The sequence below is a fragment of the Rutidosis leptorrhynchoides genome, chromosome 3 (genome assembly GCF_046630445.1).
Source record: "Rutidosis leptorrhynchoides isolate AG116_Rl617_1_P2 chromosome 3, CSIRO_AGI_Rlap_v1, whole genome shotgun sequence".
In the NCBI taxonomy this organism is placed as follows: Eukaryota; Viridiplantae; Streptophyta; class Magnoliopsida; order Asterales; family Asteraceae; genus Rutidosis; species Rutidosis leptorrhynchoides.
The window spans coordinates 596,390,206-596,413,300 of record NC_092335.1 but is presented as its reverse complement, the minus strand read 5'-3'; the positions used below and the strand labels follow the sequence as shown (position 1 = coordinate 596,413,300).

At 35.9% G+C, this 23,095-nt stretch overlaps 1 protein-coding gene across 1 annotated transcript; it reads right to left on the bottom strand.

Annotated features, from left to right (window-relative positions):
- Nucleotides 1–3,352: 3,352 nt before the first annotated feature.
- LOC139902185 (uncharacterized) lies at nucleotides 3,353–3,736 on the bottom strand. Its single transcript, XM_071884837.1, has one exon. It carries the CDS (start codon nucleotides 3,734–3,736, stop codon nucleotides 3,353–3,355), a length of 384 nt encoding a protein of 127 aa, XP_071740938.1.
- Nucleotides 3,737–23,095: the final 19,359 nt, after the last annotated feature.

Below are 23,095 nucleotides of genomic sequence, written 5' to 3'. Positions count from 1 at the left end.
TCCAACATGTTGTGGAGTAACTGGATCCAAATCAACAAGATCAGCACTAGGTTGAGGAACTGAATCTGCCTTATCAACATCTTTTAACATCTGATCTTCTGTAAATACAACATCTCGGCTTCGTACGAGTTTCTTCTGAACTGGATCATATAACCTGTACCCAAAATCATCTTCACCATAGCCGAGGAATACACATGGCTTAGTCTTCATATCAAGCTTTGACCTCTCATCTTTGGGAACATGAACAAAAGCTTTACATCCAAAAACTCGTAAATGGCGGTAAGAAACATCTTTTTCGCTCCAAACCCTGTTAGGAACATCAAAATGCAAAGGAACACAAGGGGTTAGATTAATAATATGAACTGCCGTATTTAAAGCCTCACCCCAAAAGGAATCGGACAACCCTGCATGTGAAAGCAAACATCTAACTCTCTCAACCAAAGTTCTGTTCATCCTCTCTGCTAAGCCATTCAACTGAGGTGTCTTTGGTGGAGTCTTTTGATGTCGAATACCATTCTCCTTACAATAAGCATCAAACCTGCCAATGTATTCACCGCCATTATCAGTTCGAATACACTTGAGTTTCTTCCCCGTTTGCCTTTCAACTAGTGTATGAAATTCCTTAAACTTTTCAAATACTTGATCCTTTGACTTTAAGGTATAAACCCACACCTTCCTAGAATGATCATCGATGAATGTAACAAAGTAGGAACATCTACCAAGTGTCCTAGTCTTCATAGGCCCACAAACATCCGAATGAACTAGATCAAGTATGTTCTCCATTCGAAAAGGAGAATGACTCTTAAACGCAACTCTGGTCTGTTTCCCTGCCAAACAGTGAGAACACTTACTCAAATTAATATCACTAACACCCGACAACACATTCTTCTTAAACAAGATAGACATCCCCTTTTCACTCATGTGGCCAAGTCTTTTATGCCACAACTCAGTAGAATCAACATTGTCCACTGCGTTAACAATGTTCTGGATGATCTTCGGACGCGTGATGTATAATCTTGAGCCTTTCTTGCCTCTTCCCACTATCATAGAACCAAGAGTTAGTTTCCAAATACCATTACCAAAACCGTTATAATAACCATCATCATCAAGAATGCCTGTTGAAATAACATTAAGTCTCATATCCGGAACATGTTTTACATTATGCAAAACTAACTCCATTCCCGTGTCAAATTTCAAACAAACATCTCCAATACCAACGATCTTTGATAACCCGACATTATCCATCCTAGCAAATCCATAGTCACCTGGAGTGTAAGATGAGAAGTGATCTCTACAAATTGCAACATGACATGTAGCACCACTATCAACAATCCAACTCGTGTCATCATGAGTAAGATTGATCATATCATAATCAATACAAACAAAGAACTCATCTGTGATAGCGTTAACTTCAACCTTATCATCATCACCACCATCACTTTTCTTTTGTTTATTCTTGTCATATGCCTTTTTCTTCTCATTCTTCAACTTTGGACAATACCACTTTGTGTGCTCCTTTTCATGACAATTATAACACTCAACATTAGCAAATTTGCCTTTGCGTGAGCTGCTACGATGATTGCCTCTTTTACCCTGACCTCTACTATGACTTCTCCCCCGCGTTTCTGTGACCAAGAAATCTGACTGTGAAGAGGAACCTTGTGACTTTCTTCTCATCTCTTCATTCAAAATACTACCCTTAGCCAATTCCATGGTGATAGTACCATTCGGTGCAGAGTTGGACAAAGATGTCCTAAAAGTCTCCCAAGAGTCCGGTAATGTACCAAGTAACCAGAGACCCTGAATCTCATCCTCAAACTTGATACCCATACCTGCAAGCTGATTTATAATATCCTGATATGCATTTAGGTGATCTGTAATAGGAGTCCCATCATGGTACTTCAAAGCCATCATCTGCTTAATTAAGAACAACTTGTTATTCCCAGTCTTTCGTTCATATAACTGCTCAAGCTTTTTCCATAAGGCTTTAGCATCAGTCTCCCCAGTAATATGGTTCACTACATTATCATCAACCCACTGCCGAATATACCCACATACTTGTCTATGCAAAATTTTCCATTGAGCATCAGATTTTTCCTCAGGTTTATCCTCAGTAAAAACAGGCAAATAATAATCTTTTACATAAAGAAGATCCTCCATCTTGCCTTTCCAAACATGATAATTTGAACCATTTAAACTAATCATCTTACTTGTATTAGCTTCCATCTTTCACACAAGTCAAATCAAATAACCTAGCTCTAGATACCAATTTGATGGGAAAATAATCACAACGGGCAATCTACAAAGCGGAAACAAACCCGTTTGACAAGCATTTCCCGACCCGTATGAACCCGTGAGGAAACTAACAAACAAGCTATATCAAAACCAACCCAAATCAGTCCCGAAATCTGTTCCAAATCAGCAAATATGAAATAACAAAGCACACACTAAAACACGAGACTTTTTACGTGGAAAACCTCTCAAAATCGAGAGTAAAAACCACGGGACTCGTAAGCCACTTAAATTCCACTATCATCAATAAAGAGAGCAATACAATAATCCTTCTCTAGATCAACTAGAGGTATACAACATCATCATACTCTTGAACAACAATAATCAACAAGTATATGAAACAATTAAAGACAAAAGAAGAATTTCATCACCCAAAATTCTGCTACTGTTCGACCTGCTGTAACTCGAGCTACAGACCACTTGAGACGAATTCAACGGTTGAAAATGTTGGCACTGATGTCAGGAAGACACAGCCCAAAAATGAAGAAGATTCAACGGTCGGATCTCCGGGGATCGAAGGTTTTCTGGCCTGCTGTCACTGTAGACGGGAATTGGGGTTTCACACAATTTCTTGATCTATCTCTCTCTCTCGTATCATTGAAAACAGCTGCACAACTTCAAATTAAAGATGCCCTCTGATGGTTGACCAAGTCAAACAACCAATTGGACCTAATTTGTTGGGCTTGGGCCATTACTTTCATATAAATGGAAACAAACTAATAAACCCAACAATACTAACTATAAAAAGAACATGAAGTTGACAATGTAAGTTACACTTTACAATACCAGGGGTCACACATCCAGGTTAGTCACTCCATCTTCCGATTCTTGATCCAATTTAAAAGCCACTCGAATGATCTGAGTTAATCTCCATAAGGGCCGTCACACTATTCCAACAACGATTCTTGAAGATATTTTGATTTCGATTACTCCAAATTAAATACACACACGACCATTTCAATGCTTGCCAAATACTCAAGCTTAGTGGGGATAAGGCACGATTACACTTCCCATGAAAGGCTTCATTTAGACTAAGATTTGTAACCGCACCTAACCCCCACTATTTATACACTTTCTCCCAAATATCAAAGGAGTGCCGGCAAAAGAACAAGATGTGGTCAATTGTTTTCACATCATCATCACACAAAGGGCATCTAACAAAATCTAGATCGATACCTCGTTTTTCGAGTTTGGTTCGAACCGGAATCCGCCTTTTTAATACCCTCCATATGAAGATTTGAACCTTTGCCGGTACAAGATGATTGATGAGTGTTTCATCTCCCGAATTGTGAACTAGTAGCTTCTCATCGATTAACCACCAGAGTTTCTTTCTAGTAAATTTACCATTCGTCGCTAAACCCCAAATCCACGAGTCCCTGATCTTCTCATGTTTCACATACAAGTCAATATCGTCACATATATGCTCAAAATCAGAAGCTGTCATGCCCGCTGGTACTCGAATCCAATCCCACTGCTTGCTGCACGTCTGCACTGTAGTCGTGTGAACTGATGTAGTCCACTAAGCTAACTTGAGCCCAGAGCACTAGATTCCTCAAATGACAGCTTTGATCCCTGAACATAAAACAATAACATAGAACTTGCGGGCATAGCCCAACGGTTCTCCCCATGTACTTTGTGTCATGGGATAGGGAGATGTCATGGGTTCGATCCATAGTGATGACATAATTTTCTTTAAACCAATTGAACACCAATAATGATGGTATATATTGACCCTATAGGGAGGTTTTACCGGATTCGTTCACGGACCTCTACCCGGACCACTGCCCGAATGGATGTGTTCCCGGGTACCGTCGATCGGGTTCGAGTTGGCGCTCGAACGTGTGTGTTACGTGAAAATGATGAGGGTCGTTAAAATAAATGATCTACTGATGTCAAAAAATCGTCTTTAAAAAAAAAACATAAAACAATAACAAAACCTACACAAAATGTTAGAAAACACCACAAATAAGCTTGCATAATTAAGTATTGTTACTTTTAACACCGTGATATGATTAGCGTGTGAAAAGAACATAGTGAAGGGGCGATTAGCGAATGTAGTTCGGGCGGGCTCGATGGTATCGGCTCCCTGGAAGGGGCCCTAATAATGTAATACACTTTCAGCTTTAAAGGCAAATAAAAAGGTCTATCGCAAACCACTCATTTAAAGCAATTTTAGTCACACTCGTATTGCACTTTCATGATGTCAAGTCTATTGGTCTATTTAACTCGTTCACCATAACAACATCACAAGTCAAGATATTTTGTAATTTATTTATGATCTTTCTTGCTTTTCATTATTAGTACATGTATTGTTATTCAATTTGGTTAATATTTGTATTTATGAGCAACAAAAAATTCGAAATTCTTGTGCACGAAAACCCCGGCAATTACTTTTTAATTTAAAAGGTATGTATAGAGAATTGGTAACAATAAATGTAAAGATTAACGAGGTAACAAATTATCCATTACGGAGATAATGAATTGGGTCATATGATTTCAACGAGTAGCCAACACACAGAATGAATTTGCCAATTTGGATATTACTACCTCCGTTCCATTACAAGTGTCTACTTACTTTTTGCACACAGTTTTAGAAAATTCCACTAACTCCATTCTCCACCAATCAGAAATTTTCTCTCTCCAGAATAACCCCTTCTCATTGGTTGAAATACAAAGTGGACACTTGAAATGGAACATTCCAAAATGGAAATGTGGACACTTGTGGTGGGACGGAGGGAGTAGGATATATAGCTTTCAAATCTACTAAGTTGAACATAAATGGAGATTAATAATAGCTAATGATATCTTCAAATTCTTGCAGTATTTTCAAAAGTAAAATTTGTTAAATATCATAAGTTACTTTTAATATTTTTTGACAAAATTACGTTCGTCGTCCCTGAACTTGTATCCAGCCTTCTCACGTCATCCTTAAACTTTTTTTTCTTCTGGCGTCATCCCTGAACTTGTACTTTGTAACTTCGGTCGTCCCTCCGTCTATATTCCGTCCAATTTCTCTGTTAAAATGACTCATGTGCGAATCATGTGAGGGTATTTCAGTCTTTTTATCATTTTCCAAAATAATTTAATTTAATTTTATCTTTTATCTTTTATCTTTTATCTTTTAACTTTTTTTTATTTTATTTTTCTCATTTAAAACTCATTTTCTTCTATATCTTCTTTCCTTCTTAGATCCACATTTCATCTCTCCTAATCTCCTTCACCTTCTAAAATTAAAATCAAAAGCAGAGATGAATCAGATATTCAGTCACCACCATGGTCGCCACCATTTCCTTCGCAAATAAAAAATCCACCTGCAAATTTCATGAAATGGAACTTTTATGTGTTGATGTGTTGGATCAAATTTGATTGAATTTAGTATAATTCTAGATCTGTTGCAAATGACGTTTGGGGTGTTGGGTGTTTACCTTTCAGATCTGCAACATGAGGCCACCACTTATGCGAGCTCCATCGTCATTATCATTCCCCACAAAGTTACAGGTCATTATAATTTGATCTTCTTTTTTCGTTCTCCAATTAATGGTAAGAAGATGAAGCCTGCTGAATGATTCAATGCTTATAGGTGATTTATTGTGGTTTTGATTTATGTGATTATGATTAGTGTGATGAATTTTGTTAACCGAATAATTTACTGAATTAATAGTTGATTGAGTGTATGTTGAAATGATATGAGTTTGCTCTAAAAATTTATGCGATTACTGATTTGAGAGTGATAATTTCATATGGGGTATATATTTATGTGATTCCAGATTTGAGATTTGAAAGTGTACTGATTAAACTCTTAAATCAAAAATTTATTTAAATCTTTACCTTTAAGATTAATTAACAAAAGATTAATTAATTAAGAGTTCATGTAAGCATTTTACCTTTAAACTTCTTACTGCACGTACAACTTCTGTCCTTGACTACCGAATTGAATGACAGGAAGGCTTATATATATATATATATATATATATATATATATATATATATATATATATATATATATATATATATATATATATATATATATATATATATATATATATATATATATATATATATATATAATTAGCACAGATTCATACTTAATCAACCACAAGATTTAATTTATTAGAGATATTATTTATAGGATACAAACGTAATAAGCATGAATCGTAATCAATCCTAATCGTAATCGTATTCGTATTTATCACAGATTCATACTTAATCAACCACAAGATTTAATTTATTAGAGATTTTATTTATAGGATACAAACGTAATAAGCATGAATCGTAATCAATCCTAATCGTAATCGTATTCGTATTTATCTATCCTAAGTCGAGCAGAGAATTTTGTGATTTTTTAAAATCGAAGTCAAAAGCATAAATAGATTTATAGTATTTTATGGAATTGTGAAATCAGGGGGGTTAAATTTCTATTTGTGGTGAAGAGGTTTCTTGAATGAAGTTTTAATGGAGATGTTTTACTGATGGAATTTTAATGGAGGAAGCTGGAATGAAAGGATGTGAAAGGCAGAGAGAGTAAATGAAGGAAAAAGACTAAAAGGAGTAAATGAGTTAAAAAGACTGAAATACCCTCACATGATTCGCACATGAGTCAGTTTAACCGAGAAATTGGACGGAATATAGACGGAGGGACGACCGGAGTTACAAAGTACAAGTGCAGGGACGACGCCAGAAGAAAAAAAAGTTTAAGGATGACGTGAGAAGGCTGGATACAAGTTCAAGGACGACGAACGTAATTTTGTCATATTTTTTTGTTATATATATATATATATTTTTTTTCAATTTCATTTTCTTGAGTTTACATATTCTATATCCATTTTTATCGATACTCTCTCATAAATTGTTTAACCTTTAAGACCATGAATAACCTTGCCTGTGACGTCACAGACAGATTGTTCACTTTTTGGCCAAAAAGTGCAATCTGCCAGTGACGTGGCAGTGTCAGCATTTGACACTCAGATAACCCTGACGCCCCTCCAGTGTCAAAAAGGTCCCACCAGTTTTATTTTTTCTTTTTCTTTTTTACTTTATTATGAATACAAATTATATTACTCCCTCCGTCCCAATTTAATAGTCCACAGACAAAAACACACAGTTTAAGAAAAAGTGACTGTCACATGTATTTTTTGTCTACTTTTTCCCTACTTTCCAGTTTTAACCATTACTTTTTACATATACTTTTGTCTTACTTAAATAAAACAAGGGTATATAAGTACTTTAACCAATGATTCTTTTCCATTGATGTGTAACACCGTACTTTTTTTTATATTAAATTACACAGCGGAATATTAGTTTATCAAATCGTGGTTATAAGCATATATTAAACATATATGATACTATTCATTACAGTTCAACTGATGTTACTTTTCAAAACAGTTAGGCATAGTTATCAGACATCAGAGTTCTTCAGTGTGTCAAACATAACCAAAGTACAACTATCTTCTCCCGTATCTCGCATGCAAACAATATAACCTGCAGGGGAGAAAATGTGGGGGATTAGCACAACGCTAAGTGAGTGAGATATCTCAATAGATACTAATACAAAGTATCAAGCCTAGCTTTTAGGGATCATGCATTAGGTCAAGGGTATAAGGGCATAGCATTACACGGCTATCACATAATATAGCATTACTCAACTATATCATACACAACTAGGCAGTGATTCAATTAACAGAGTAGCAATAACATCAACAAGCTATTCAGTAAAGGTACCAAAGACACTATACTACACAGCCTTACATACCTATATAATAAAGGTATTCATAGCTATACATAGCTACTCACCAATAATATCAATAGCTTTACACAACTATTCACTCTCATAGCACTAACGGCTATACATAGCACTAACGGCTATAAAACCCCAAGAGGATCGTTGACCCTTCCATGTCTACAACTACTAGCTGATCAAGCTAGAGCCGTACCGATAGCTCCAGTTATTGTCCCACAGTATACCTCTCCTGACGTTTACATACGTCAATTGCAGTATACTGCCCGTACAATAACCCCCGAGCCCAACCCTTCTATACACGGTTGACCTCTTCCGTCCCTTCTATACACGGACGGTACTGACCCTTCTATACAAGGCCAGTTCCCTAATGTGCACATAACCCACCTACAATCTCACCGTAGGTAACATCACTAATAATCAAAAGGCAATCTAATCAGGCATTCTACTATTTCAATCGCGAAAACCTGATAACAGTAGTATAACCTACTACTTATCATTACAATAATAATTAACATGCATACATAGATTATCATAATCTATATTAACCAAACAGCGGGTAATAACTACACTTGTTACTAAATACCAATATCCATAAGGATAGTCCCACTCACCAATTACCAGTAAGAACTCAGTGGTCTAATGTTACTGAGTCTTCTCCGTTCCTTTATCACCTGAGAATGATACAATCTGAGTCAGTAATCATATCTTGATAACAACCCGACAATAAGAAAACAACACCAAAACCAACACTTAGGTGCTGTTTGTTTTTTAAGATGTTTTTGTCTGAAGATCTGCGGACCATGTCTGTAAAGAAGATATGGTCTGAAGGTCTGTATGCTGAATAATGAAGACTGTTTGTTTTTAGATCTGCAACATAACTTAATTCTGTCTACAGCACTTAGAAGCACATTTCTAAGTCTGCGAGGCTGCAGACATAATAAGACATAATTTTATCTTATGTCTTCAGAAAAACAAACTGTCTGCAGTAAAAACGTCTGCGGGCGCGCAGACATAAGACATAATAAGGTCTGCAGACAGGAAAACAAACACCACCTTAATAACTTTACAAGTGGTTTGTCAACCGTACGAGTAACACCATCACATGCACGTTTGATAACACTCAACAGTGCGGTTGACAACTCACTCGTACGTTTGGTCTATGACCAAACTTCCTACAATGAATCACATGATCCGTACAGTTCATCACACGAGTGACTAGTGACTCGTACGAGTCACGTATCATCCGTACGTATCATCACAATCAAAACATAAGTAGCTCATCACCACTCACTCGCACGGTTCACCACACTGTTGACTACCTCAACCGTACGAGTGAATGCTCACTCGTGCGAGTGATGAAGAACAGTAGTAAAATTCAACAAATAATCGATATCATACCATCAAATCATGCTATTAAGTTACTCAAATAAGTTTATGATCCATTATGGGCAAGTTTACCCCAAATCCCTATCAATAACAACTCCCATATGAGCGTAAAATGGAGCATACACGCTTTCGAATAACTTTGATCCAAAATAAAGTTTGAAGTATTATTTTAAAATCTTACCATTAGAAAGTAAACTTCAAGACGATTCCAACGATAGTTTATTCGTCAAAAACGGAGTTACGGTTTGAAAGTTATGACCAAAAAAAGTTTCCACAAATCTGACCGGTGCTCACACGCGTGGCTGAGGCCTCACTCGTGCAAGTGAGTCCTCACATGTGTGGTTGACCCTCAAAAGTGTGCTCACTCATGCGGGTGACCTGTCACTCGTGTGGGAGCTGAAGAACAGCTCCAGCACGCTGTTTTTCGCGTTTTTGACCCAAAAACTCGATTTTTGCAAGTTCTAACACCAAAACCACTTCAAATACATCATATAAACTATATAGCAACTATTTCTAACAACAATTAACACTTATAAACACAAAACATGAAGATTCAAGCTCATATTCATCAAAAACTCATTTTAACCCAAAAACCACTTTTAAATTCATCAAATTCGGAGATATTTACCTTGTTTGATTAATTGAATCACAGAGAATCAGTTACACAAGATCACAAGGATTGATTTGCACTTTTTAATTTTATGAATTTAAGATGCTAAAGTGTGATTAGGGTTTGATATTTCTAAAAATGGTAAAGGAAGGAACGTACATGAGTATATATTCAGTTGGGGTTTCGTCATAGTGAGAAAACCCCACTCCTCATTTCACACGGGTATTTACCAGTTATCTAAAACACAATGTACCTCATCAGGTAGCCCTAACGAGGTCCATTTCGTATAACGAAACCTGTTCTGTGACCCTTGTCACACAGCGCACTTTATCCCATACACCACTAATTATGAAAACATAATTATTAAAATCACTAATATTAATAAATTAATATTAACTAAGGATAAAAAGATCATTTACTACTAAACCCAGTTTGAGGGTGTTACAAATCTACCCCCTTAAGAAGATTCCGTCCTCGGAATCTGGTAAGTCATTATCACAAAAGTCACAGGTTCATCACCACCTCTAATTTCTAATTCATATTCAAGTCCAAACGATCATACCCAATTATTCTAACTTACTTAATCGGTCATCACTATCAGTGAACCTTGAATCAACGGATTACACATACTCACTTACCAAGGTCAATACTACAATCTAACCCCTTTGTCATTCTAAACTTATCATCATTCCCGTCAAAATGCAAAGGATAGTCAATTTTTACAACCAATCATCGTCCAAAACAATGACATTCACTCCAAACGTCGTTCTACTAACTACCAGTGCCCATATATTGCCACGGTCAACTCATGAGTTAAGGTCAAAATTCTGTCAGTATACCACTTGTACCATCAAATTCACCCAAAATTATCACCAGGTTTAACTCTTTACCCCGTTAAATTTCCTCAAATTTCCAAGCAAAGGCAATTGAATTTCATTTATTCCACTAAAATCTGTACATATGTTCACAAAATATGTCTTTAATCTACCAAAATTATTCAGGTTAGTCATTTCATACTCATATAATTCATTGTTCAGCAGTCAATCCACTGTCCATGTACAGTTCGAGTCTTCTATATTTCCTTCAGGTTCTCAGAATTCCTGTATGATTTACCACAATATACTTTCGTTGGCCAGACACTAGTATATTCTTCTAAATCATACCTTCTTTCTGAGTCACTTGATAAGGAAAATCCTATATGATTCACACATTGGTCAAGAAACACAATTTCCTGTCAAGCATCGGAGTTAAGGAAATTTACTTTATCACTGGTCAACAAGTCTTATCAGTCTTAAATCATTAATCATCACAAATTCTTCACACATGGATATCTAACTAAATCTGATCTAGTCATCATTTACAACATATCACAATAGTCCAAGTTCAATTTATAGAAATTACACCGTTTGTAAATCAATAACAGCCCATGTATCATCAATCTAATTCCCGAAGGTTACAACTGTTATATACAAATATCACACGACCATCCCAAGCATAGGAATTTATCAAGTCATGCCATTCTATCTTAATGATACACTAGTCACAATTCTAAACACTGTCCAACACTTAGCTCTTTCTTCCAGTAATAATACACACTCAGCATCAATAACCACTCAGGTCAAGGGTTTCTCTATCTTTTAAAAGACCACTCAGGGAACACTACCCATAATTCCTTTCTAAAGGTTGCCACAATTTACGCAAGTCTAAGGAAAGAAAAACCACTCCTTAAGGCTTCACTACTATCTCACGCATTTTAATCTAAGCATTTATTGTAAGCAATACAGTAGGGCCAACATTCTACATAATGTACAAATCACATACACCTGGGGGCTATATACAGGGTTTAAGTCTTTTATCTATATACAATGGGACTACTATCCTATTCCAATCCTTACGGGCCACTACGTGTGTCCCGTCAGTCCGAGGTAAAAGTACAAATCACATAGCTCTACGCAGTCTTATCAGGTCATACATGATGTTATAGCAAGACTTTCATAACAGACAAGTCACTAAAAGCAGGGCAACCACTTCACATGGAACATAGCCAAAAGTCACATGTAGTATATAACTAACAAATTACAAGAATCATGGAAAGCATAACTAGTGCATCATATTTAACCAGTCTTAGAGAACATAGCAATCACCTAAGGCATGGCAACCAATCAGAAGGGAATAAAATCCCAATAATGTCAATGGTCTCCAGACATAACTTATGTAACAGGAGTCATCAAACCACCGACTACTTTTACTTTAGGGCGAGGAGTAATCACTTCACATGCACATAATCATGCAGTAGAGCAAACACATTACAAAAGGCCGGAGAAACAATCTATAAATATCACACAGACATGTCATAGAGACTAAGTTCCCTAAATCTCCAAAAGTACTTCCAATCACAATCATTGTGGTTGGAATCACTAAACCTTTGATTACTTCGGCCCTTAGGGAGGAAGTAATTGTATCATAAATAATCTCAGTGAATCCCCACTGACTACAAGCACATTCAAGTAGTTGTTCACAATCAACAGTACACTTATATATATAACATTAATCAAGAACATACCTTATAGATTCAAGAGGATTTCTTCCTCTTCTGCCCCATCACTAAAACTGATGATCCTCCTGTCGAACCCCCGGTTGATCCTGACCTTACCCCAGACCTTGATTCAGAATATGACTTTCTCATGGATGGACAATGATCAGATCGATGACCTTCATTCTGAAAATTCCAACATACATTATCCTTAAATGAATAATACTGGACATCATGTCCTATTAAACCACATCGGTAACATCGGCACGTTCTTTCAGAACAATCTCCACCGTGACTTTCTCTGCAATGAACACACCACGTTTTAAATTTCGACTTAGATACACTCTGAGTCTGTTTCCTTTTCATCTTATTCCAAAAAGATTTCTTTGACTTTAAACTAGGTTGACTTATTGTTTGACTTTGCTGTTGAAGACTTACATTCTCTTTTTTTTACGGTTTATTGCAGCTTTAATATCACCCTCAACCATTTTTGCCATAACAAAAGCTTGAGATAAAGTGGTGGCATTTCTTTCCAAAGTTCGATATTCTGGTAATAACATTTCCACAAAATAATCAATTTTAGATCGTTCATCTGGAACCCATTGATGCGCAAACCTTAGTTTGTCAGTATATTGATCAATCGCATCATCCACAGATAGTTGTTCAGTCATTTTCAATTCCATAAACTCTCTCCTTAACTTTCCTATCTCGTACGGGGTACAATACTGTTCGCACACTTTTTCACAAAATTGCTCCCAAGTGATTTGACCAAATTATTCCTTTGTTATATGGGTAATGACAGAATCCCACCATACCATAGCTTTATTCTTCAATAACCGATAAGCAAAAGTAACTCTGAGTTCTGGTTCACATTGACACGCTTCAAATGCCCGATCCACTTCTCTCAAACAATTTAATGTGTCATTCGGGTTAGTACTGCCCGAATACGTAGGAGGATTACAATTTAAGAACTGTTTATAGGTACAATTTTTCTTGGTTTTAATTGAGGATTGTTGAAAGATCTGATACGGATACAACGTCTGTACTGGATTTGAATAATTAAACTGGAGTAGAATTTGAGATTGTGGTTGCGATCGGTGTGGCAATGCGCCTCTAATAGGTATAGACGCACTTTGCGAAGTTACATATTCTGGAGGTGTACCTGGAATAGTTGTGAATGGAGCAATAGTAGTAATATCTGTTTGCTACTTTTGTTGTTCCAACTCTCGTATTTTATCCCTCATTTCATTCAGTTGACTTTGTAATTGAAAATTATACTTTTGTAAATCATCTTCTGCACTAAGCTCCTCTGAGGACGCTCTTGTTAGTCTGGGGGTCAAGTGGGTATCGACGTCCTGAATTTGATCAGCCATACCTGTCTTATCACAACATCTCACAAAAACTTAGTGGATAATCGGTTAGTACCTATCAACTAACACGTATTCCACCCATATTCACTTTCCCTCCCCCCACTAGTATGTTTGACACAACTCCAAACTAGATTTGGGAATATGACATTCATCACAATGTACATGTGGCTAAACCTATGCTCTGATACCAAGTTGTAACACCGTACTTTTTTTTATTAAATTACACAGCGGAATATTAGTTTATCAAATCGTGGTTATAAGTATATATTAAACATATATGATACTATTCATTACAGTTCAACTGGTGTTACTTTTCAAAATAGTTAGGCATAGTTATCAGACATCAGAGTTCTTCAGTGTGTCAAACATAACCAAAATACAACTATCTTCTCCCGTATCTAGCATGCAAACAATATAACCTGCAGGGGAGAAAATGTGGGGGATTAGCACAACGCTAAGTGAGTAAGATATCCCAATAAATACTAATACAAAGTACCAAGCCTAGCTTTTAGGGATCATGCATTAGGTCAAGGGTATAAGGACATAGCATTACACAGCTATCACATAATATAGCATTACTCAACTATATCATACATAGCTAGGCAGTGATTCAATTAACAGAGTAGCAATAACATCAACAAGCTATTCAGTAAAGGCACCAAAGGCATTATACTACACAGGCTTACATACCTATATAATAAAGGTATCCATAGCTATACATAGCTACTCACCAATAATATCAATAGCTTTACACAACTATTCACTCTCATAGCACTAACGGCTATACATAGCACTAACGGCTATAAAACCCCAAGAGGATCGTTGACCCTTCCATGTCTACAACTACTAGCTGATCAAGCTAGAGCCATACCGATAGCTCCAGTTATTGTCCCACAGTATACCTCTCCTGACTTTTACATACGTCAATTGCAGTATACTGCCCGTATAATAACCCCCGAGCCCAACCCTTCTATACACGGTTGACCTCTTCCGTCCCTTCTATACACGGACGGTACTGAACCTTCTATACACGGCCAGTTCCCTAATGCGCACATAACCCACCTACAATCTCACCGTAGGTAACATCACTAATAATCGAAAGGCAATCTAATCAGGCATTCTACTATTTCAATCTAAGCGAAAACCTGATAATAGTAGTATAACCTACTACTTATCATTACAATAATAATTAACATGCATACATAGATTATCATAATCTATATTAACCAAACAGCGGGTAATAACTACACTTGTTACTAAATACCAATATCCATAAGGATAGTCCCACTAACCAATTACCAGTAAGAACTCAGTGGTCTAATGTTACTGAGTCTTCTCCATTCCTTTATCACCTGAGATTGATACAATCAGAGTCAGTAATCATATCTTGATAACAACCAGACAATAAGAAAACAACACCAAAACCAACACTTAATCACTTTATAAGTGGTCTGTCAACCGTACGAGTAATACCATCACACGCATGTTTGAGAACACTCAACCGTGCGGTTGACAACTCACTCGTACGTTTGGTCTATGACCAAACATCCTACAATGAATCACATGATCCGTACAGTTCATCACACGAGTGACTAGTGACTCGTACGAGTCACGTATCATCTTTACGTATCATCACAATCAAAATATAAGTTTCTCATCACCACTCGCTCGCACGGTTCACCACACGGTTGACTACCTCAACCGTAAGAGTAAATGCTCACTCGTGCGAGTGATGAAGAACAGTAGTAACATTCAATGAATAATTGATATCATACATCAAATCATGCTATTAAGTTACTCAAATAAGTTTATGATCTATTATGGGCAAGTTTACCCCAAATCCCTATCAATAACAACTCCCGTATGAGCGTAAAATGGAGCATTCACGCTTCCGAATAACTTTGACCCAAAATAAAGTTTGAATTATTATTTTAAAACCTTACCATTAGAATGTAAACTTTAAGATGATTCCAACGATATTTTATTCGTTAAAAACGGAGTTACAGTTTGAAAGTTATGACCAAAACAAATTTCCACAAATCTGACCGGTGATCACACGCGTGGCTGAGGCCTCACTCGTGCGAGTGAGTCCTCACACGCGTGGATGACCCTTAAAAGTGTGGTCACTCGTGCGGTGAAATGTCCTGTTCATATCGATTATAAACGTTTCATATTAATTGATTTCGTTGCGAGGTTTTGACCTCTATATGAGACGTTTTTCAAAGACTGCATTCGATTTTTTAAAACAAACCATAACCTTTATTTTATCGATAAAGGTTTAAAAATATTACAAAGATTATCAAATAATAATAATCTAAAATATAGCGTTTTCACACGACCATTACATAATGGTTTACAATAATATTACACAACAACTTAAGTCTTCGAATGCAGTTTTTAAACAATATTATACAAGCATACAGACTCCAATCCTGTCTTTATTTAGCATGCAACAGCGGAAGCTCTTAATAATCACACGAGAATAAACATGCTTAAAACGTCAACAAAAATGTTGGTGAGTTATAGGTTTAACCTATATATTTATCAATCGTAATAATAGACCACAAGATTTCATTTATTCAATAATCTTACACTCGCAAGTGTATAAAAATCATTCGCATGATGAACACCTGGTAACCGACATTAACATAATGCATATAGAATATTCCCCGCATACTCGCAAGTATGTCATAAATTTGCAATCACAATCACCATATAAATCGAAGTACTAAAGCATTCCAAATTCCAGAATGGGGTTTGTTAGGCCCATAGATCTATCTTTAGGATTCACGTCAATTAGGGGCCATTTCCCTAATTCTTAGGCTACCAGACTTGAAGGGGCAATATTCGGTTTAATAATCCAACCATAGAATGTAGTTTCGCGTACTTGTGTCTATTTTGTAAAACATTTATAAAGCTGCATGTATTCTCATCCCAAAAATATTAGGTTTTAAAAGTGGGACTATAACTCACTTTCACAGATTTTTACTTCGTCGAAAATAAGACTTGGCCACGGGTCGATTCACGAACCTATAACAAATATATGCATAGATATTAAAGTATGATCGAAATATATTCACAATATGTTTTATTATGTTTTAATGATTTAAGTTTGTTAAGTTAACAGTCCAACGTTCGTAGTCCACAGTTAATTGTCCACAGTTAGTAGTACAGAAATAAATCAATATATATTATCTCGAATCAATCCATGACCCAATGTATACAAGTCTCAGACTCGATCACAACTCAAAGTATATATATTATTTTGGAATCAACTTCAACCCTGTATAGCTAACTCGAACATTACCGCATATAGAGTGTCTATGGTTGTTCCAAATAATATATAGAGATGACGTCGATATGATATGTCAAAACATTGTATACGTGTCTATGGTCTATCAAGATTACATAATATATGTTAGAATACATGTATAATACAATATAAGTTAGTTAAGTTATGGTTAGTATAGATTTGTTACAAATTTTCACGAAGCTAAAACAAGCAAAAATATCTAATTTTGTTTTACCCATAACTTCTTCGTTTTAAATCCGTTTTGAGTGAATCAAGTTGCTATGGTTTCATAATGAACTGAAATTTATGAAACTAAACAGAAAAAGTATAATTTTATAGTCAGAAATACAGGTTACAAGTCATTTTTGTAAGAGGTAGTCATTTCCGTTGAAAGAACGACATCTTGATGACCATTTTGAAAAACATACTTTCACTTTGAGTTTAACCATGATTTTTGGATATAGTTTCATGTTCATATGAAATATTATTTTCTCAGAAGAACAACTTTTAAATCAAAGGTTATCATAGTTTTTAATTATCCAACCCAAAACAGCCCCCGGTTTTACTACGACGGCGTATATCCGGTTTTACGGTGTTCTTCGTGTTTCCAGGTTTTAAATCATTAAGTTAGCATATCATATAGATATATAACATGTGTTTAGTTGATTTTAAAAGTTAAGTTAGAATGATTAACTTTGTTTGCGAACAAGTTTAGAATCAACTAAACTACGTTCTAGTGATTACAAGTTTAAATCTTCGAATAAGATAGTTTTATATATATGAATCGAATGATGTTATGAAAATAATTACTACCTCAAGTATAGTAGGTAAACCTACTGGAAGTGACAAGAATTGATCTAGCTTCAAAGGATCTTGGATGGCTTGGAAGTTCTTGAAGTAGAATCATGACACGAAAACAAATTCAAGTAAGATTTCTACTCGAATTAAGATTGTTATAGTTATAGAAATTGAATCAAAGTTTGAATATGAGTATTACTTTGAATTAGAGAGATAAACTACTATAAATAACAAAGGTTTCTTGATCTTAGATGATTGCTCGGAATGGATTAGAAAGCTTGGAAGTAAACTTGCAAACTTGGAAGTGTTCTTAATTTTATGAAACTAGAACTTATAGAATTTATGAAGAACACTTAGAACTTGAAGATAGAACTTGAGAGAGATCAATTATATGAATTTAAAGAATGAAAGTGTTTGTATGTGTTTTTGGTCGTGACTCATGGATTAGATATAAAGGATGTGTAAGTTTGTTTTTTTGTAAATAATTCATGAATGATTTATAATATGTTTGTAATTTTGTGAGATATTTCATGCTAGTTGCCAAATGATGGTTCCTACATGTTTTATAACTCATTAAGGCTGCTAATATTTGATAATTGAAGTGTATATACCAATAGTATTACATATAGGAGCTGTGTATTGTACGAGTATGAATACGGGTGCATACGAGTAGAATTGTTGATGAAAATGAATGAAAATGTAATTGTAAGCATTTTTGTTAAGTAGAAGTACTTTGATATGTGTCATGAAGTCTTTCAAAAGTGTAATATTACATCTTAATACACTACATGTAAATGCATTTTAACGGAGTCGTTAAGTCGTCGTTAGTCGTTACATGTAAGTGTTGATTTGAAACCTTTAAGTTAACGATTTCGTTAAATGTAAATAATCCCATTGTTAATATATCTAATGAGATGTTAAATTGTTACATTATAATGATAACATAATGTATTAATAAATATTATTATGATATATAAATAGTAAGACGTTATTACAACGATAATCGTTACATATAGATATCGTTTTGAATTTCTTAAGTTAGTTGTCTTGTTTTATGTATATAGTTTGTTGTTAATATACATAATGAGATACTTAAATATCATTTCATCATGTTAAACATATCTATATGTCCATATATATATATATATTAACATGTCATATACGAGTTATAACGTTCGTGAATCATCGGACAAACTGGGTGGTCAAAGGTTAACACAAAATCCGTTTCAAGTAATCAAGTCTTAACAAGTTTAATTGATTAACATGTTGGAAACATTTATTCATGTAAATATTAATCTCATATAATATATAATCATGGAAAAGTTTGGGTCACTACAGTACCTACCCGTTAAATAAATTTCGTCCCGAAATTTTAAGCAGTTGGAGGTGTTGACGCATCATCTGGAAATAAGTACGGGTATTTATTCTTCATCTAATCTTCACACTCCCAGGTGAACTCGGGTCCTCTATGAGCATTCCATTGAACCCTAACGATTGGTATTTTATTTTGCTTAAGTCTTTTAACCTCACGATCCATTATTTCGACGGGTTCTTCAATGAATTAAAGTTTTTCATTGATTTGGATTTCGTGTAAAGAAATAGTGAGATCTTCTTTAGCTAAGCATTTCTTCAGATTTGATACGTGAAAAGTATCATGTATGTCGGTAAGTTGTTGAGGTAATTCAAGTCGGTAAGCTACTGGTCCGACACGATCTATAATTTTAAATGGTCCAATGTACCTTGGATTCAGTTTCCCCCGTTTACTAAATCGAACAACGCCTTTCCAAGGTGAAACCTTAAGCATGACCATCTCTCCAATTTCAAATTATATATCATTTCTTTTACTGTCTGCGTAGCTCTTTTGTCGACTCTGGGCGGTTTTCAACCGTTGTTGAATTTGAATGATTTTATCTGTAGTTTCTTGGAGAATTTCTGGACCTGTAATCTGTCTATCCCCCACTTCACTCCAACAAATCGGAGACCTGCACTTTCTACCATAAAGTGCCTCAAACGATGCCATCTCAATACTCGAATGGTAACTGTTGTTGTAGGAAAATTCTGCTAATGGTAGATGTCGATCCCAACTGTTTCTGAAATCAATGACACATGCTCGTAGCATGTCTTCAAGGGTCTATATCGTCCTTTCACTTTGCCCATCTGTTTGTGGGTGATAGGCAGTACTCATGTCTAGACGAGTCCCCAAAGCTTGTTGCAACGTCTGCCAGAATCTTGAAATAAATCTGTCATCCCTATATGAGATAATAGAGACTGGTATTCCATGTCTGGAGACGACTTCCTTCAAGTATAAACGTGCCAACTTCTCCATTTTATCATCTTCTCTCATTGGCAAAAAGTGTGCTGATTTGGTGAGACGATCGACTATTACCCAAATTGTGTCATAACCACTTGCAGTCCTTGGAAATTTAGTAATGAAATCCATGGTAATATTTTACCATTTCCATTCCGGGATTTCAGGTTGTTGAAGTAGACCTGATGGTTTCTGATGTTCAACGTTGACCTTAGAACACGTCAAACATTCTCCTACGTATTTAGCAATATCGGCTTTCATACCCAGCCACCAAAAGTGTTTCTTGAGGTCTTTGTACATCTTCCCCGCTCCGGGATGTATTGAATATCTTGTTTTATGTGCTTCCTTAAGTACCATTTCTCTCACATCTCCAAACTTTGGTACCCAAATTCTTTCAGCCCTATATCGGGTTCCGTCTTCCCGAATATTAAGATGTTTTTCCGATCCTTTGGGTATTTCATTCTTTAAATTTTCTTCTTTTAAAACTCCCTGTTGCGCCTCATTTATTTGAGTAGTAAGATTAGTTCGAATAATTATATTCATAGCTTTTACCCGCATAGGTTCTCTGTCCTTTCTAATCAAAACGTCGGCTACCACATTCGCCTTCCCCGGGTGGTATCGAATCTCAAAGTTGTAATCGTTCAACAGTTCAATCCATCTACGCTGCCTCATGTTCAGCTGTTTCTGATCAAATATATGTTGGAGACTTTTGTGGTCGGTATATATGATACTTTTGACCCCATATAAGTAGTGTCTCCAAGTCTTTAATGCAAAAACAACCGCGCCTAATTCCAAATCATGTGTCGTATAATTCTGCTCATGAATTTTCAATTGTCTAGACGCATAAGCAATTACCTTCGTTCGTTGCATTAACACACAACCGAGGCCTTGCTTTGAGGCGTCACAATATATCACAAAATTATCATTCCCTTCAGGCAATGACAATATAGGTGTCGTAGTTAACTTTTTCTTCAACAATTGAAACGCTTTCTCCTGCTCATCCTTCCATTCAAATTTCTTTCCTTTATGCGTTAATGAAGTCAAGGGTTTCGCTATTTTGGAAAAATCTTGAATGAATCTTCTGTAGTAACCAGCCAATCCTAAAAATTAGCTTATCTGCGTAGGAGTTTTTGGTGTTTCCCACTTCTCAACGGTTTCAATCTTTGCCGGATCAACTTGAATACCTTCTTTGCTCACTATATGACCAAGGAATTGAACTTATTTCAACCAAAATGCAAACTTTGAAAATTTAGCGTACAATTTTTCCTTCCTCAACAATTCTAGCACTTTTCTCAAATGTTCTTCGTGCTCTTGATCATTATTTGAGTAAATAAGTATGTCATCAATGAAAACAATGACAAACTTGTCAAGGTATGGTCCACATACTCGGTTCATGAGGTCCATGAACACAGTTGGTGCGTTAGTCAACCCAAACAGCATAACCATAAACTCGTAATGACCGTAACGCGTTCTGAAAGCAGTCTTCGAAATATCATCCTCCTTCACCCGCATTTGATGATACCCAGAACGTAAATCTATCTTCGAATAAACTGACGAGCCTTGTAGTTGATCAAATAAGTCATCAATTCTTGGTAGTGGATAACGGTTCTTGATGGTAAGTTTGTTCAACTCTCGGTAGTCTATACACAACCTGAATGTACCATCTTTATTCTTGACAAACAAAACAGGAGCTCCTACGGTGATGTGCTTGGTCGAATGAAATCACGCTCTAAAAGTTCTTGTAATTGACTCTGGAGTTCCTTCATTTCGCTGGGTGCGAGTCTGTATGGAGCACGAGCTATTGGTACAGCTCCCGGTACAAGATCTATTTGAAATTCAACGGATCGGTGTGGAGGTAGTCCCGGTAATTCTTTCAAAAATACATCGGGAAATTCTTTTGCGACGGGAACATCATTGATGTTCTTTTCTTCGGTTTGTACTTTCTCGACATGTGTTAGAACAGCATAACAACCTTTTCTTATTAGTTTTTGCGCCTTCAAATTACTAATAAGATTTAGCTTCGCGTTGCTCTTTTCTCCGTACACCATTAAGGGTTTTCCTTTTTCTCGCATAATGCGAATCACATTTTTGTAATAAACGATTTCTGCTTTCACCTCTTTCAACCAGTCCATGCCAATTATCACATCAAAACTCCCTAACTCTACTGGTATCAAATCAATCTTAAACGTTTCGCTAACCAGTTTAATTTCTCAATTCCGACATATATTATCTGCTGTAATTAATTTACAGTTTACTAATTCGAGTAAAAATTTATTATCCAAAGGCGTCAATAGACAACTTAATTTAGCACAAAAATCTTTACTCATATAGCTTCTATCCGCACCCGAATCAAATAAAACATAAGCAGAGTTATTATCAATAAGAAACGTACTCGTAACAAGCTCCGGGTCTTCATGCGCTTCTATCGTATTAATATTAAAAACTCTTCCGCGGCCCTGTCCATTAGTATTCCCCTGATTTGGGCATTCGTTTCTGATATGACCCGGCTTCCCACATCCATAACAAATAATGGCGGTATTATTTGTTCCGACATTATTTGTTCCTTTATTCTTGTTAGCCATTGGTCCGTAAACTTCACACTTCGTCGTACCATGACCCTTTCTATTACACTTAGTACACGATATTGTACAAATCCCAGTCGGATGGTATCCTTCACACCTCTGGCATGGTTTCTGCCTCTGGTTGTTATTGTTGGGATTGTTGTTGTTGCGGTTGTTGTTATTATTGGAACGGTTATTGTAGTTGTTG

What these genes read in the sequence shown, in the direction of transcription:
- LOC139902185 (XM_071884837.1), bottom strand. Translation starts at nt 3,736, where the DNA reads ATGACAGCTTCTGATTTTGAGCATATATGTGACGATATTGACTTGTAT.